This window comes from Tinamus guttatus, unplaced genomic scaffold, assembly GCF_059628265.1.
Source record: "Tinamus guttatus ecotype Peru unplaced genomic scaffold, ASM5962826v1 Tinamus_guttatus_pri_ptg000459l, whole genome shotgun sequence".
NCBI lineage: Eukaryota > Metazoa > Chordata > Aves > Tinamiformes > Tinamidae > Tinamus > Tinamus guttatus.
This window is the reverse complement of record NW_028288993.1, coordinates 5,522,038-5,539,530: the sequence shown is the minus strand read 5'-3', so window position 1 is coordinate 5,539,530 and position 17,493 is coordinate 5,522,038. Positions and strand designations below refer to the sequence as shown.

General features: G+C 44.2%; 2 protein-coding genes across 4 annotated transcripts; one reads left to right on the top strand and one right to left on the bottom strand.

The window, feature by feature from the left end:
- Positions 1 to 2,450: 2,450 nt before the first annotated feature.
- On the bottom strand, positions 2,451 to 5,487 carry CUNH12orf43 (chromosome unknown C12orf43 homolog). Its single transcript, XM_088532268.1, has 5 exons — positions 5,291 to 5,487; positions 4,504 to 4,602; positions 3,769 to 3,842; positions 3,348 to 3,435; positions 2,451 to 2,967 (listed from the first exon to the last, which is right to left on the bottom strand). Exons 1-5 carry the CDS (start codon positions 5,485 to 5,487, stop codon positions 2,580 to 2,582), a joined length of 846 nt encoding a protein of 281 aa, XP_088388394.1. The 3' UTR covers positions 2,451 to 2,579.
- Positions 5,488 to 5,946: 459 nt separating this feature from the next.
- On the top strand, positions 5,947 to 17,061 carry RNF185 (ring finger protein 185). Of its 3 annotated transcripts, XM_088532420.1 has the most exons (8): positions 5,947 to 6,024; positions 6,976 to 7,088; positions 9,719 to 9,947; positions 11,544 to 11,562; positions 12,201 to 12,313; positions 12,839 to 12,893; positions 14,860 to 14,977; positions 16,050 to 17,061. In XM_088532420.1, exons 3-8 carry the CDS (start codon positions 9,769 to 9,771, stop codon positions 16,145 to 16,147), a joined length of 582 nt encoding a protein of 193 aa, XP_088388546.1. In that variant the 5' UTR covers positions 5,947 to 6,024; positions 6,976 to 7,088; positions 9,719 to 9,768; the 3' UTR covers positions 16,148 to 17,061. The 3 variants fall into 3 exon arrangements, with proteins under 3 accessions (XP_088388546.1, XP_088388547.1, XP_088388545.1); XM_088532421.1 differs by lacking the exon at positions 6,976 to 7,088 and having other exon boundaries at positions 5,995 to 6,024; XM_088532419.1 differs by lacking the exons at positions 5,947 to 6,024; positions 6,976 to 7,088 and adding an exon at positions 8,921 to 9,117.
- Positions 17,062 to 17,493: the final 432 nt, after the last annotated feature.

The window sequence follows — 17,493 nt, the reverse complement described above, 5'->3', positions numbered from 1 at the left end:
CCAGGGTGCGAGTGGGATTTTCATTCTGCTCAGCCTCTCCGTCAGGCCAGGCCTGTGCAAACCTGCCAAAGGCAGGAAAACCGCACAGGGAAGAGCAAAGCTGAGGCTGAGCTGCCCAAAGCTCCTCTGCCTAACACAGCACGAGGAGCAACCTCGAGGAATGATGCGATCTTGTGAGGCAAGAGAGAACCCGACTCCTGGCTTTGCAACTAAACCCACCGAGAAAGACTCAGGAATGGCTGGGCACAACCCTGTCAGGACAGGATCACTGACTGCAAGCTACGGCCCCATGATTTAACCTAAAACAAAACAGCAAAACCCCAAGCCAAAACCCCGAACATTTTCAATTTGCCAGTTCAAAATAACCCGCTTTGAAAATCATGCTATCCTAGTGGAAATGGCTTGGTTGTTTTTGATATAGCTCTGCTTTGTTTTAAATGCAGAAATTAAAATTTAAAAGCAGTCTGGCAGTTCCAGTTTTCTGCATTCAGTAGGTGGATTCTCACCTCAATCGCCCCGTGGAAGGAGACAGGGGATGGCTCTTCCCCATGGCTCCTTGACACTGCAGGATGCCCATAGGATTTGCCCATGCTCCACACAGATCTGTAGTTCCCTACTTTGCCCTATATAAAGATCTCAATTCAGATGGATTTTAGAGAGCACAGCTCATTCTTAGTTTCCTGGGGGGCTAAAATCTACCATGCAAATAATTTCCCTGGGGTCTAAAAGCCTTATTTGCACTAAGTAAGGGTTTTCTGCCCTAAGAATCTACTTACATAATTCCTCTTCTAATTATTCCTCTCTTCCTTACTTACTCTCAACCTTCACACCACTATGTCAGTAGCCGGACATGAAAGCAGCCCCAATTAATATACTTTTGTCATTAAAATAGAAATTGAGCTATTCTCTTGCCAACAAGAAGGACAAAAATCCTGGAGACTAGAACATGCTCAAGACTTAAGAAGTTAAAATTAATGTTAAGGACATTTTAAAAGGCCTAATAGCAAGCTCAAATTATTATATCTAGAGATTTCAAAATTACAGATGTCAAATACAATTCATACTGATAAGAGCTTCGTCTAGAAACCATCAACCATCAGAGACCAATCTCAGTAACTAGAGTCCTTGTGCAGTTTCACTCCAGAATTGGGCCCTAACCTCCTACGTGCATTACTTGCTAATACATACACTGCCCAGGCAGGCTAAAAATCATAATCATCAAAACAAGTCAAAAAATGATGTTTAGACCATTAGGTATCTATGCTTTTTAAAGAGCAAGTAAAATTCAAGGTTTAAGGCAGCCAGACAGCCCATGTGCCAGATTCACTATACTCAAGTTTTGGCTGTCCCCAAGCCATTTTTGTTGGTCAGTTAGTTCACAAGCCAGTTTTCTGATCAGCTTTTCCATTTCTAGGACAATACCAACAGTGTTGTCCTGAATGAAAAACAATGAGAATTATAACAGCAAAGAAAACATCGGGGGTTTTCCCATGCTCAAAGAAAAAACAATTCATATTTTACCTCATCTAAACTGGCTTTCAAGTTCTCCCAAAGCAGGGCAAGGAATCAGAGCTATTGACACCAAACAACCTTAAGAACAGAAGAACAACATGTATCAACTAACAGGTTGTTTCCTGGAACACTAAAGCTTAAGGTTTGGTGCCTATAAATGAAATAAGAACCACATTGAAAACTACCATAAACCTGGTTATTTAAACACATAGACAGACCTAACTCATCAGAATAAGAATTGAAACACAGTGACTTTGAAATCTAAGTCCTTCCTGAGGCAATTTTATAACATAGATCATGATGCAAATAATAAGTCAACTTAAATAGTCTTTCTCTCTGGCTGGGTATCCGAGTCAGTGATGTACAAAACCTACTACATTAAATAAGACAAGCATAGCAGAATTCAGTTACAACAAAGGCCATGGAAGATGCTGTAAATGAAATTAAATCTCAAAGGAAACAACTTGGACAGAACTAGCTGTTTATTAGAACCTGCAGTAAACTCACTGTGCTCCTTGTTTAGCTTTATATGCAGGGGTCCTGGAGAGGTGCAGATTACAGAGGGATTAACAACATGGCAGGTTTCAACAACAGGTTGTTACGATGATCATAGGAAAAGCAAGTAGGCCCTGATATCTGCCAGGACACTTCCGACAAAGGCTGTCCCCAGGCTGGAGTGCTCTGGAGTCTAGTGGGAGACAAGGAGAAAAAGGAGTTGAGCACCTGCTTGCATGAATGAAACTCAGCCCACTTGCTCCAGGGCATCAGGTTTGGTTTGAGCGAGGGAAGGAAGGCAGCAGAAGAGGGCAGCTGTGATTAAATCCCTTTTGTCACACGAGTCTGTGCACAGTATTTAATCCTTTGACACTAGGTCTGCGTAAGCAGCAGCACCTACAAGCGCTGCAAGGGAAGAGCAACGGTCCCTTCCTCAAGGGACACCAGCAACAAAGGAATCCATTTAATAAGAATCTCAGGCCACTGAGCTTCTAGGACAGAAGCTCTGGCAATTAACTTTCCCTCATCTGCAGCAAGTTCTTTGTTACATGAAGAACACTGAAAAGAAGCTATCACAATCCTCTGCCATTTGTAGAGCAAAACTTTAATTCTTTTTTCTTCATCTTCTTTTTCTTCTTCACTACTTCTGGCAACATTGCTGTCTCTGTGATATTTCTATTCTGCCTTTCATCTTGTCCATTTGTAAAAAACAAATACTGCAAATCTTTCTTGATATGGTCACTCTCTTCCACATCTATTGTGTCTTGAATCTTTTTCTCTCCCTTCATTTTCTTTTTCTTCTTTTTCTTCTTTTTCTTCTGGCTGAGCTCTACACAGCTGTGATTCAGATCCTCAGTGCAATCTTGGGATAGGACAGGAAAAGCACTTTGCTTCAGAATGTCTGTGGCCGACACAGCAGCCTCCTGGTACCTTTGCCATTCTTCATCACTGTCCAGGTCACTGGAGAGGTGAAAAAAGGGAAGGAAATTGCTTTACAATTTGCCTTGAACTCATCCAAGACACAGAGAGCAGAGCAACCTGACACGAACACCCGACTGACACCTGGTCAGAACCCCCCACAAGGGGGGCTCCACCATGTGCTCCGTATCACTGGTAACGCATTTGAAGCCTGGGTGATCCTTACACATACCACAAAGGCAGAGAACATTTTCCGTAGATGTTTCTAGCTCCCCAGCATTAAAACAAACAAACAAAAAATGCTAACATTAAATTATAAAATTGTGTTTCTCAAGTTCTTCAGCTTTCTAGTCTCCTGGCTGCCTCTGAACCAGGAGCTGCAGAGCAGTATTCCAGGAGCAGAGCAGTTGCCAGGGCCTCACCTGGAGCTCGAGGGCCGTCTCCTCCGTGCTGGGCAGGGCTCCGGCCTCCCACAGTCTCCCGGGACAGAGGAGGAGAAGAGACGAAAGCCTAAAATACACAAAAGGCATAAAGGGAATTTTAGCTAAAACATAACAGAGATGAGAAAAATCAATAGCGATTGCTCCAGAAGGCTTCACTGCTGTTCATCTCCCTATTGATAATGTGCTAAATAACAACTATTTGGGACTAAAAAACATTGAAAAGTCAGTTCTGGTGCAGAGATCATAATCATGCTAGCCTTTAATGGTATTAAGGCACATTCTTCTACTGCAAATGCTCTCTAACTAGTTGCAAAACAGCCACCAGACACCATCAACACCAATTAATTTTTTATTCACTAGCAGTGTCAAAAGCAAGCCAGAGTGCGTGACTAGGACTCACCATCATCTCCAGAGTCGAGCTCTTGCACAGAAATTTGTGAGGGTCCTGACGAATCCTTCAGGACAGTGATAGAACTAAGCAGAAAATCACAGTCAGACAGGTCTGTGCAGCCAAACCAAAGCTGGACACTTCTAAGAAACAAGACTGAAGGAAGATGCTACTGAGTTTCTTACTTTTTCCTACTGAAGTTGTTTCATTTTGCCGCTTTCAGAGTAGACAATGCCTTCACCCACTACCAACACGTGCCACAAGAAAGACTTGGCAAAAAGAGAGTACCAAAAAGGCAACTCCAAACACCAGGAATTTAGTTCTCAAAGCCATATATGCCCAATAAAGGTGAGAGCAGCCCACAGGCAGGTGCGGCTTCTAAACAGGGCATGCTGCCAGCATGACCCTGCATCAGGTAAATGCTGTAGTTTGCAAGAATAAAAGACTCTCATGTCAGCTCTTAAGGAGTGAAAGTGCCAAGGCACTTAAATTCTGCTTTTTCCTCCCCACAACACACTCACCACAGAGGCAAAAGGGAGGTCTGTACCAGAGCAGCACAGCACAGGGCTGGCTCAGTTTACAGCAGCGTGGAAGTGTCCCCTGCACCAGGAACAGTAATGAAGGGGACAGCAATTTTTCCTTCAGATCCACATGGCACTCAAATCTTCAATTTCCCATTTTCAAAATGCAAAAGCATCAGTGCTACTTTACCCCCAGAATAAGCCTTTTAATATCGCATGCCAATACCTGTCTAGCATTGCTCCCAGCTTCTTGGCGACGTGAGCTCTGAACTCCGGGGTGGTCTGCAGCTCATTTCCATCCTCGTTGTGACCATTCACATCGTGTCTGTTTAAAATAAAGAGAATAATTCTCTTTTTCTAAGCCAATAAGATCTGCTGCTCTCATCCACAAAAGATAAGCAACTAAAATCTGTTGGCATCTAGTAACAAACTCCTACTTAGTTGACAGGGAAGACTATTAAAAAGGTACAGAACAGCTCAGCAGTATCAGTTCAACACCCAAGAAAGAGATGAATTGATTTAGCCATTCCCAGGATGGGTAAAAGCTGGGTGGTTTTATCAGGGAAAGAGCCAACAAATGGAGACAAGTGATGCCAGTGCATCCCTTTGCTTGCAGATGGTTCCCAGGGCAAACAGCTTTGTGGCACCTTGCAGAGAGACCACAATTCCTATAACCCCCATCCTGGGGGAGAGGATTTGAAGTTTTTAAGTCTCAGACACTGAGCCTATAAGTGTGCTGCAAACCTGTGCAGGACACAGCCACCTGTGTGGCTTCTAGGTTTGTGGCTTCACAAGCCTGTTTGTGGCTTCAAGGTTTCTAGCCCAGGTGCTGACAGCTGTCTGGCTTGCAAGCATAACCCCTTCTTGAATGCGTCTCTCTAAAACAAAAAGAAATGGGAAAAGCGCTCGGGGAAGAGCTACGAGGGTTTGGCGGGTTTCCGAGGGCGGCCGCGGCCTTCCAGGGGGCGGAGGCCACAGGGAGCCGGGTCCGGGTTTCTCCGCGGCGCCGGTACCTGCGACTGGGCCGCACCGCGCGCTCCTCCCCGCGGCCGCCCGCCAAGGGGAACGGAGGCCGCTGAGAGGCGGCAGCTCCCGCCCACGCGGCGCCGTCCCAGGAGGCCTCCCGGAACCGCGCGGCCGCCGCCTCGTCGCCGCTGTCGCCGCTGTCGCTCTCCGAGCCCAGGGCCGCGCCGCCCCCGCGCGCCGCCATCGTGTGGCCGCGCCGGCCGCGAAGCACGCCGGGAGTTGTAGTCCTGCCGCGGGGCACGCCGGGAGCTGCAGTCCCCTCCCGGAGCAGCCGAGGCGCGCCCGCCCAACGGGCCCAGTTATGTGTTTCCATGGATGTAAAAAAGGAGGGACCCCCGGAACCTGCCCGAACTGGCGTTTCCCGTTTCCAACCTCTTCGGGTGGAGGGTCGCACACTTCGGGCCCGGCGGTACATAGTCCTGGAAAAGGGTCTTTTTGCGGGTTACTGCCAGGCAGGGCCCCCCCATTCCCGGCTGCAGCTGGACACGGGCGCGAGCAGCGGGCTGGGAACGCCGGTAACGGCGGAACCGGGAGCCCGGGGAGGAGCGGCCGCTGTGGGGTCCTCCTGGGCAGCGCCCGGTGCTGGCGGGGCTGCAGGACGGGAACGCCGGGGCGAACGCGCGGCCCGCGGGGAGGGCGGGCCGGCGGGAGGGAGGCCGCTCCCTTCCGTACCCGTCACGGCCGCTTCCGGGGAGTCAGGTGACGGCGGCGGCACCCGCCGGTGAGAGGCCGCCGCGGCGGGGCCGGTGGGGGGAGCCCCGGCGGCAGCGCCCCGGGCCCGGGCGGCAGCGGGGGCGCTCGGCGGCCGCTGTCAGCGCGCGGGGCGGCCGCGGCGCCCGCCGCTCCGGGGCCTCCCGCGGGCCGGGCAGGCCTCGCTGCGCGGCGCCCGCGCTGCCGGGGCGCGGAGCGGCCTCCGCCGCCCTTGGCGGCCCGGCAGCCCCAGCCCCGCGCCGGCGCCGCGTGTGAGGAGGGGGCGCGCGGAGGGCGGGCGGGCCGCGCGGGCGCCGCGGGGCGAAGGCCACGGCCGCGGGTAAAGGCGCGTTTAATCGTTAACTGCGGGACGGCGCCGAGGGCGCTGCGGAGCCGCGGCCCGCGCAGCCCCGCCGAGCCCGGGGTTGGGTTTCCCTTTGCGTTTTGATTAGGGACATCCATATAGAACCTGGGTGATACCGGTAGGTTTGGATAGATTTTCCCATGTTAACGTATGTATGCTTATATAAATGTCATATTTGTATCTTTAAAAAATCACATATCTGTAGTACTGAGGGAAAAAAAAAAAAACCTTCAAATCTTCCTTCATGTTTAAACAGAAGGAAGTTTGGAAGCCAAATTGGAACCTAACTTAAAACCAAACTCGATCCAGATTGTTTGAGTGTGAGCGATAACCAGGGTCTCGTGAGCTGAGCTGGGAAATGTGTCTTTCCAGTAGAATTCCTAATCTGGCGATGCTGGACATTGCAAAGAGGAAGAAATTTCTTGTTTTATAGCAGGAGTTCTTTCTCCTTGTTGAGCTTTTTTTTTTTTTTTTTTTTCTTAATGCTCACAAAGGAACATTATGAATAAAGTTTTCAAGCGTTCTAATAGTAGAGCACTATGAACACAGGTCCTGCAATTTCTTCTCACATAGTAATGTGAGCTTTTAATTTATACTCTCTCTCTCCATCTTTCTCAGATTGAATTACTGTTCACCTGCTGTGTTTCCAATGGAATTTCTTGCATGTTTTAACTTACGGTGGAAGCCGCCTCAGTCTGTCTTGAAAAGATCCCTTTGTTCGTTAGAATCAGGTCAGTGGACTTCGGCAAATGTAGTAATTTTGAATTTGCTAAGTTAAGAAATACGATCTTGTACAGAATCCACTGAGCTTGCATGTTCCTGTTGTGCAGTTTCTCTTACTGGAACTGTAGTTTTGTGGTTTAATTTAGAAACTACATGCAGAGCATGTTTTCAGAGCAATCTGTTGGAATATTATGGGAGGTCTTGGTTTAAATAAACAGCAGATAAAAATGGCTTTTAAACATAAAGACAGTATTTTCCTAGAAACGTGTAGAGAACAAAGCAGCACAGGAAAGAAAGAGAAGATCTTTGCGTGCTTGCCATTAGATCTCAAGTGATGTTTATATCCTTTCCCTTGTTTTGTCTGCGGCTCCTCAAGCTTGAATTTGAAGAGCTGATCCGAAGGACGGGGGGTTGGCAAACCTGGGCTGGCGTCTGTCCAGCCAGTGCTGTGCGTTGTGCTTGCTTAACCGCAGGCGTCGCGGCGCGGCCCGGCGCACTTGCGATCTCCGTCCCGACGATCCCTGGATCAAACAGAAACTGGGCTCTGTTTGGCCTGGCTTGCTGGGTTTTTTTGTTTTTCTTTTTTTTTTCCCGGTAGTTTTGCCTTTGAGTTTGAAGTAGCTCAAGTGACGTTTCTACAATTTTGAGCTTGTTCTACACTTGGACAGACTGAAGTTGTGGTTGAACTACCGCTTTTGTAGGAACGGTGTGTGCGGGATGCGACAGACATTAATTATCAAATGCGCCTCCTAGTCTCAGGATGCTACTTGGGGCTTGTGAGAGTCCTACAGCGACTCTTATAGACTTAGTTACATTAAACAGTATTCCAAAAGCAAGGGCCTGAGAAGGCTTTTCAGAATAAGATTGCTGTTTGATTATTTTTATTGGTGTGCTTTGATCCAGTTTTGATCTTTTAAGTTGGTTAAATCCTCTTGGTGCATCAGGGCCAAACAGTATATGGGAAAAGAACTAGAAGAGGATTCTGGTGCAGAATAAGGAATGACCTTCTAGTAGGGTATTTCAGTGCCTGTCATGTTACATTATTTTGATCTTTCTTCTGTCTCAGCTGTCTTTACTCCGTTGCATTATTGAGACCCCTATAGATTTTTGTATCATCCTTTTTCATACACTTGTTTTTTTCACATTTATTTTAAGCTAAGGGTTTTCAAGTAGGTGTTTATGAAGATACAGATTCTAGCTATTTTGTGAGATTTTAGGTTTTGAGTATTAAATATATGGAATTTAATTCGTTGAAAAGGAGATCCTTGTTTCCTCATTGGTTTTAGAATATTTATTTCCTCTACATGTTTTTGAATATCATCTATGGCAAGATAAAATAGCCAGACCCCTTCTATGCCCATTCCAGAAAATGGCACTAGTGTTTTCTTTTTCTTTTCTTTTTTTAATGTATTGATTTTCTCAGTTTAAGGGATGTTTTCCTGGTGCTGGTTTTCATTCCCCGTAAATGCAAATAGGTCTGAAGTTGGTAGGTTTTCAGGCATGAAAATACTGAGCAAGACAGGCTGATAGAACCAAAAGCTCTGGTAGTAAGGATGTGTGAAAACTCTGAGTGTCTTTAGCGTGTATTTTGTGGGCTGGCAGCATTTCCATCTGCCTGGAACTAACATGAATTTTAATTTTAAATGTACAGTGAACTGTTTTGCTGATGAGTCTAAATGAAGTCATCCTGTGAAATTCTACGAGTCAGCAGTGCTGAAAGCAATGTATGTTAAAGCACAGTATCTGTGACTATTAAGCTGCCCTCTGGGACACCGTGCAAAATGATGTAACTCAGTGAAAATACTCTGCAAAATAAATTTCCCCTTCTCGCTCGCTGCAGTTTGGTGTCACTGAGGCCATTCCTTCTCGAGGCTTCACTGCGATGCTCTGCCGACCTGTCGTGGCGTTGGATTGTGTGACAAAGGCTGTCGAGGGGAAGAGCTAGAGCTACAGAGATTGTGTTTCGTGGCTCTGCGCCTCGCGCTTCGGCAGCGCTGCAGAGGGGACGCTAAGGAAGCCTGTGCTGCTGCTCGCGACGTAAGTTCACAAAGGAAACAGCTCTACCCCGGCCTGGGTTAAAAGATTTGTACTGGTACAAATGTGTGCTTCTGGAAATACAGCTGCCCTGTGATGTGTCTCAGAGTTTTAGGTGCGCAGGAGTAACTAGGAAATAGATTGGGGAGGCTATTTTTTACTGAAGGAAAATAAATTGTGTTCTTTGATATATACAGTGATATTAATGAGAGCTGAAAGCATATCAGCAGCATATTCAAATATTACAATTTTTTTCTGCATTACTATTTCAGAATGCACTTAGACTTATGGTTTGCACTGAATTTTTGGAAGAGCTGATTAGAGGAGCTGATTTTTTTGTTTGTTTCTTCATAGAAAATGGCATTTATGGAAAATAGGATGGCTTTGTTTTGGCCGTGTGTCTAGACTGGCGATCAGTAACTTTGAAATACGTGTCACGTGATCAGACAGGTCATACTCCACACTTTAAAGTAGCTTAGTTTCTAAAAAAAGATCCGTCTTGGCTATGCTAAACCGCAGCCATCATTAACAGGATTCGACTGCTACTTTTATTTATGGGGACATTGTAATACTAATAAAGTATTTTTCATTTTCTCCCTGCTAGGATTCCAATAGGAAAATTTTCTGGAGTGTGTGTGTGGGCAGCTCCTGAGGATGGCAAGCAAAGGACCTGCAACTTCTACATCGACGGAGAACTCCAGTACTGGAGGTACCAGTGGCAGCAGCAGCAACGGTGCTGGGGACAGTACTAATCAGGACAGCACTTTCGAATGTAACATCTGCTTAGACACTGCCAAGGATGCAGTTATCAGCCTGTGTGGACATCTCTTCTGGTAAGTACTCCTGTCTGCACAGACAAACCGAAAGATCTGCTATAGATTGTGTGTCTCTGATCACCCCAAAGCCTATGATTTTTACAATTTAAATATCAAATAAAAATCTTTTTTATTGCAAGAACTGAAGCTCTTGGCTGTGATATGGGTGTTTTTTGCTCCAGAACTGTTTTTCTCTGTTATATATACACACAGCCCAAAGAACATTGTTCTTGCTTTTTTTTTTTTTTTTTTTTTTTTTTTGTACTTTCTGATTTTGTAGGAACAAATAAGCAAGCAAATAGCCCTGGACAGTTCGGTGTTCTAATGCTTGCCTAAGCATGTTATCTTATTAGTGCTTTCTGGTCTAGCATAGGTATCTTGTTCAGACCTAAGTTCTAAATCTGAAATTAGGTTCTGAAGGCCAAACTGTATTTTTCTTATTTACTATAACCTTTTTTTTTTTTGGTTTTGTTTTTAAACCATAAAAACTTTTGTAGAGCATGCTTTTACTTGTGGGCTATTTCTCTTTTCCCATAGTATTGCAGTTGTAATACTAGCTGTTCGGTTCCTTAATCGGACTTAAGAATGTCGCACAAATGCAGTCAGCGTGAAGCATTTCTTATTTGGGAAGACTGGTCTAGAATATCCTTGCCGATGTTCAGAAAGCTAATGATTGTTGACATTGTTTTGCTTTACACAGTTGGTTAATTTATCCTTTTTAATAAAAGGAACAGTTCTCTTTTATGATAATGTATATAACATCTGAAGGTCCAGGTTTTTGTTTAGGAGGATGAGGAATCACTTGCTGATGATACCTGAAAACTGTTGCAATGGTTAACGTCTCAAAAGGATTTTGAAGAATAGACCTTTAAGGAATAGCCTGTATCTTGTTTAATAGTGTCGTAATCACCACGCTGAAAGCAGATGGCTGCTTAGCAGTTTTGCTTTGCAGCTTGCTTGTTTACCTGGGGTCATTTTTGAGTTGCCACATTAGTTTTGAGAGCACTATTGTATAATGGGAATTTCTGTGCCCTAGGCAAGCTGTGTCTGACCATATACCTGACCCTGCTTAAAGCAGGGAGGGCAGCGACTAGACACCTCCTTAGGTCTCTTCCAACCTGAATTAATCCAAGATTTTATGAATGTGGCCAATCTTTTTGCTATACATCTACCACATGACTTCTGTTAAGGCTCTGAAGTCTCATTACTGCCATTTTTCTAATTTGCATCTTAGCTCAGGGATATCTCTTCATGGAATCAGAAGAGAAAATCTGTGCTGTAAACACTCTAAGATGAATTAAGCCTGTCTTTGGGCCATTGGTAGGGATGAGGACACAGCAGTCAAAGGTTGTGTGGAGAGAATCCCATTAGCAACTTACTTAGATTGCATAACCTGAAAAGACCAGTGGAGATCAACCTTGGGCTGTGACTTCAAAAATTATTTTAATGGGAGGTTACAGAACTGGCCTGACCGGATTCCGGGATTCTGGTGTCTCTAAGCTAGGCTATCCCTGGTACACTTCATAAATTTTGTCAAATCAAATTCTCAGTAACTAATCCTATTTTCCCCTCTTTTTCTACTTTGTGAACAAATTGTCCTGGGAATGCTCACAGCTGGCCTTGTTTACATCAGGTAAGACAGGTTACCTTTTACTTTGTCTTTCATCAGCTTCTGTTACACAATAAAGCTGTTCGCTCTCTAGAGTATTCTGTTAAAAGCTGCAACATCCCCCTTTTTTCAATGTACGTCTTTCTCTCTAGGGCAACCACAATGTGCAAAATGCAACTTCATGTGCAACAACTTGCAATTTATTCTTTCAGTGAAACTTAGATATCATTCCATCTCCCTGCCAATTTGCAGTGTTTTAACCACTGGCTCTTCTCTTTTTTAATAGCAGACAGAGCTTTAGTTTGTAGGCTAAATTTTGATTGTACTTTTTCCATATGTGGGGTTGTATATCGTAGTAGCATCACAGAAAAGGAAGATGAAAGGAAACTGCTCTAGCCTTTGGCCTGTGTCAGGGAGTTGTTGCTGTGTATTTTCTCATATATTTCCAGTGCAGTTCTAAATGTGTATACATCAACAGATGGATCACAGCAGAACAGTAGCCAAAATGCCAACATTTTGGAAAGCGCTTGGCATTTAGTGAGATGTTTTGCTCCTTGGCTTTCTGAGAAATTGCTTGAAGTCTCTATTTGGCTGCAAAGAGGTTTGTAAGTTAGTGTTCTTGTGGTCCTTTATTTGATTTGTTTTTGTTTTCTTTCTTTCAGTGGCTTGAGACCAGGCCAAACAGGCAAGTGTGTCCTGTTTGCAAAGCAGGAATCAGTCGAGACAAAGTTATTCCTCTGTATGGAAGAGGCAGCACTGGGCAACAGGACCCCAGGTAAGGAACCCACATAAAACCATGTTTGTGTGAAAGCTACCAACTTTCAAGGTGAAACTTCTAAGCTGTTATATCCACGATGTGAAATATCACATTGTCAGAAATTGGATAGAACTGACGTTTCTGCAAAATATTTCTGGGTTTGCACACAGTATTTCTTGTTCATCTAGCAATTTATTTAATTCTAATTGGTTGTAAATTTATCAGCTACAAGTGGTGTGATTAGTGTTATCTGATTGTAGCAGCTGTATAAAGTATTCAGACTTTGTTATTGGTCCTCAGTTTCTGGCATTTGGCATGAGACTTTGTTTTGCAAAATTGTAAAATCCTAATTCAGAGATGTGATCCTAAGTGAGGGTTCATAGCATTAGTGGCTGTACTCCCTCGCACTGCCTCCAACTCCACTGCTGCAGGGTCCTGCGAGAGATTACTCCGTGTTTATTCTGTCTTTTAAGCCAGGCTATGACAGATACTGTTATCATGTGATTGTCCTTGCACTTGAGCTAACTTGAGAATTTCCTGCAGAGAGAAAACTCCACCCCGACCCCAAGGGCAGAGGCCTGAACCAGAGAACAGAGGGGTAAGTGAGGGGAGAAAAAAAAAAAAAAAAAAAAAGGAGCAGATAAGTTGCTCTTATTGGTGGTGGTGTTTGTGAGTCTTGAAGGGCACAGTGCGTGTAGAAGCTCACGTGATCTTCCTGTATTTTTTCCTGCTCATTGCTAGCAGGTTGTTCATGAATAAGTGATAGCTGCTGTGTGGCAGGAAAGCTCCATTCCTGTGGTACTCTTTAGCATCCCAAAGAATGAGTTAACGTGAGTTGTGCCTCAGGAAAACAGCCCTGTGTGGCAGCACGGGAAACATCATTTTCAATACTTCATCATTCTCCATAGAGAAATACAAGAAACACTCGATTTACAAATTCCCTGTGGAAATACATTTTTGTCAAATGGTGATATGGAAATGTGTAATCTATGTATGAATATACATAGCTATTTTAGCAGTGATTGCCACTTGTAGTATCTCTTTATGGGATATTACTGTCCATGGCATTGCCTGAAAAGAATGTAGATTTATCAGTTGGATCCATTGAATGGGATTTGTGTTTTTGTTGAGATTATAAACGGTAAATCCAAACAACAGCTCGCACATGATGAACAGACATGTGGAAAAGCCACTAGGTCAGACCTCCCGCTGTATTTTGTAGCACAGTGACAGTGAGCATGACCTGATGAAACAATTGTGTATTTCCATGTAATTCAGGCCAGGATCCTCAGAGAGCATCCGTGTGCCTCACACTTTGCACAAACAACCCTGCTGGGTGTGATTAAGGAACATTTTTGCATTGAATAGATCGGGAGTTCAGTTCTCTCTCTCCAGGGAGTTGCCACTTTATTAAATCAGCTGCTGCACCTCAGTTGAACCTTTTAGCAGCTGCTGCTGTAAGCCAGATGAATAGGGTATGGAGACCTCACAGTAGTGATGGGGTCCTTCCTGTTTCCAACAAATGCAGGGCCTGCCATGCACAGCGCTTTGCTCCCCCTCATAGGGAGTTAATGTTAAAGCAGTTGAGTCATAATCAGGACTAACTCTTCAAATCAATGATCAACACAGAAACATCTGGCTTAAATTATGCCACTTAAATGGCACTTAAATTATGCAACTGAAACAGGCCAGGGTGTTTTTCAGAATTGGCATCACTTGTCTTCTGAAACAAGAAGACAGTTTGCTGTATTAGGGGACACAGTTTGCTGTAGAGAGACACTGAGCCCTGCAGAGTTAAAGAAGACACGACTGCTTTGGATTTATATACAATTGATTCTTCATCAGTACACTGCTTTTATATGTTGCAATACAAATTCATCCTGATGCAGATAACTTACCTTTTGGCTTGATATGAAGTTTTGTTCTGGACTACCTACAGTCAGTGCTGTGGCAGTGCAACCCTGCCTTTCTTTTATCTTGTCTTGCATTCCTGCCTCAGATGATTTTATATGCCAAATCATTTACAGCCTCCCTGACATACATATATATATATATGATTTTTTGATTGTTTTTTCTTATAATGCTCCATGCATTCTTCTGTCAGTTTATCTCTTTACTGAATGTTTAAGTGATACATTAAAATCAATATAGGTTATTTTTCACAATACATTTGTTTTGGATATATATGGCTAATAGCTATTTAATACAGCACTGCAGTATGTAAATGTCACAAATAGTATTTAGCCATGTTGACTTTGATAGGTTATCATACACTGTGTTGAAATGCAGCTCCTGGTTTGCTTCTCAGACTTTTGGATTGCTCTGGGAAAGCTGCTACTGGGTGATGCATTTCATAATCAGGAGAACCAAGCAGATAGGTAGCAAGAGTGTGGCAAACTGAAAGCTGTCGGACAGCATGCCACTCCTGCAGCCTTAGGAAAGCCAGCAAGCGGGAATGTTTGTCTGCAGTTTTGCAAAATATATTGAAATATTTTTTTAATTACTTGTAACCTTTTTAAAAAATTATTACTATTTTTAATCTTCTATTGTTTTGTTCTCTGCAGGGATTCCAGGGCTTTGGGTTTGGTGACGGTGGCTTCCAAATGTCATTCGGAATTGGGGCCTTTCCCTTTGGTATATTCGCCACAGCATTCAACATAAATGATGGGCGACCTCCTCCAGGTAATGTGCATCCTGTCTTGTAGGAGAGTCTTATCATAAATGTTTTACAGAAGTACTTGTAACATTTAAACAAACAGCCTGCTAAATGACAAACTTTCTGAAGGTGAAGTAACTCTCTGTGTTATAGAGAGACATAGGATTAGGGAAAACACTCTGTAGAAAGCACATTCTGTATTAGAGCTTCTGTAAGAGAACTTACATAGGAAGAAAGTTTGTCAGTTCCCTGTATTTTCCCCCGTGTGTCCCCCTGTAAGGGGACAGTAGAACTGGAGAGAGTGACATTGTCTTCTCCCTTCTCTTCAGTTTAAATTTCTCCTCAGGCCATAGATTTCTTCTCCAACAAACTCCTCTCAGAAAAAGAATAAAGACATACATGATTTGTGTTCAACTAGAAGTAATGTTCTGGTGATTTTTCTTCTTTTTTTTAATAAACAGTCCAGTTACTTCAAACACTGGCCTTATTCTCTAAAAATTGTTTGGTAAGCCCCAGAAACTTTCATCCCCATCAGCACTGTAGAAAAAAATGAGTCTGCCCATTTTGAAAAGCAAACTTACTGCCCAACATGTTCTAGACTTCCTGTGTGAAAAATTCCACATGGTAAATCTACTTCACTGTGTAATGTGTGCTGAGGGTATGTTGTGTTTTAGCCTAGGAATTATGAGGGAAAAAACAAAAGCTCATTGCTTCTTCATGTCCTGTTTGTGTTGCACAGGACCTGTGTTATCCTTGGGTCAAACTTGTCTTACAGCTATTCTCTGCTTTGCACTGAAACCTGTGTGATGGGCCTGAGCTGAGGAGTATGTAAATGTGTGCTGCTGTAACAGCCACCGCTTAACCAACACTTTTATCTACTTCTCATCTGTGAATTCCATACAGCAGTTTGAGAAAGGCCCATCCAGAGCTTTAAGCTTGTGTGCTTTTCATCACTGCTCTTGGTCAAGGCTGCACGCACAGCTTTGACTCTTACTATCATTTGTGTATTTTTCAACTTATGTGCTATATGCTGAATATACAATACTCTGCAGAAGTAGAAAGAGCTGAACTGTTTTTTTTTAACTTCCTGTTTTCCAGCTGTTCCAGGGACTCCTCAGTATGTGGATGAGCAGTTCCTATCCCGCCTCTTCCTGTTTGTGGCTCTGGTGATAATGTTCTGGCTGTTGATTGCATAAATCTCTTCCATTATTCCGTATATTCCTGGCCAGCAAGGCCTCTGAAACAGTTACAAACTGCATCCCCTTCCCATTTTAAACCTCTTGGTGTCTGGTTCCATAGTTAATCACAGGTTCCAGAAATTGGTGGTACCACAGCACAATGAGGAATCTTGCGTTTTGCACCCGAGTTGGAAATTAAACGTTGGTTTGAAAGCGTATTTCAGCTCAGCTATCTTGTACGACGGGTTCCTGCCACAAACCATGGGCCTAGTTTTGAGCTCCACTTCTCAAAGGAGTGCTGCTGTGCAGTCATGTGCCAATCAGTTACAACAGGTTCCCGTGAAAGACAGTTGCCCCAAGGTAGACTGGGCAGGTAAGCAAAGTTCTGCAGTGTGATCAGTATCTCGTGTTGGCAGCCACAATGGATCAGCTGGATTTGTGGATGTTGGTTAATGTCCTCGCATCAACATCCAGCTTTCTTCAGGAAGCCACCTGCAGCACCGCGGAGATTCCTCGGGCGTGACTTGTGATGCAAATGGAACTAACTTTGGAGACTCGTTTCTTTTCTTGCTGTTATTTGATGGATTGATGGAAAAATCCCTGCTGAAGTGGTTCCAGTGGCTGTTGTAAGAAAGGATACAAATTTATGCTGCATTTTCTAAAAGCCTGAATTTGTTGGAGCCAGACACTGGAAGATGCTCTCCTCGTGGAGCTGATGGGGCTGCTGAACAGTACGACACACCTGTCCGCCTCAGCCAGCTCGGCTCCCCACTGACAAAACAGTGTTGTCTTCCTTGGTTCTACACGGCAGTCTGTGCCTGCACTCATGGATAATCCCCTCACAACCTTGTTGCTGTAGCTACGTTTCTTTTCCTCAAGGCTGTGAGACACTAAGCAAGATCATGTACTCTAAATAAAATCCTATTAACAGAGATATGAGATCAGCTTTTTGGGGGAGAGCATCAAGGGACACCTTAAAGAGAGTTTTTGGATTGGACTTTTAACACTGTAAAATTCTATAGGAGGGGAAATGAAATCCTGCCTTTGCTAGCCACAGTAGGGAGCACTTGGAAGAGTTTCTCTCTACAGGGGTGTACAGCTGCTCCATGCCACCACAGAATGGCTACAGTGCAAGAGTCGTTGCAATATCTACCAAAGAGATTCATTGGAAATACTGGAGTAAACTACAGCCATTTTTGTGCTGAGGGGAAAGCAAGTTGTTTCAGAAGTGAGAGCACAAGACGGTCACGTTTCTGGAATCCTGTTGGGTACATAGCTTTAAAAAGTACTCCTGATGTATTTGTGTATATTCCTTCAGAGCAGCAGGAAAGAGGGATTTCCTAGCAGGATGAACAGTTTTGATT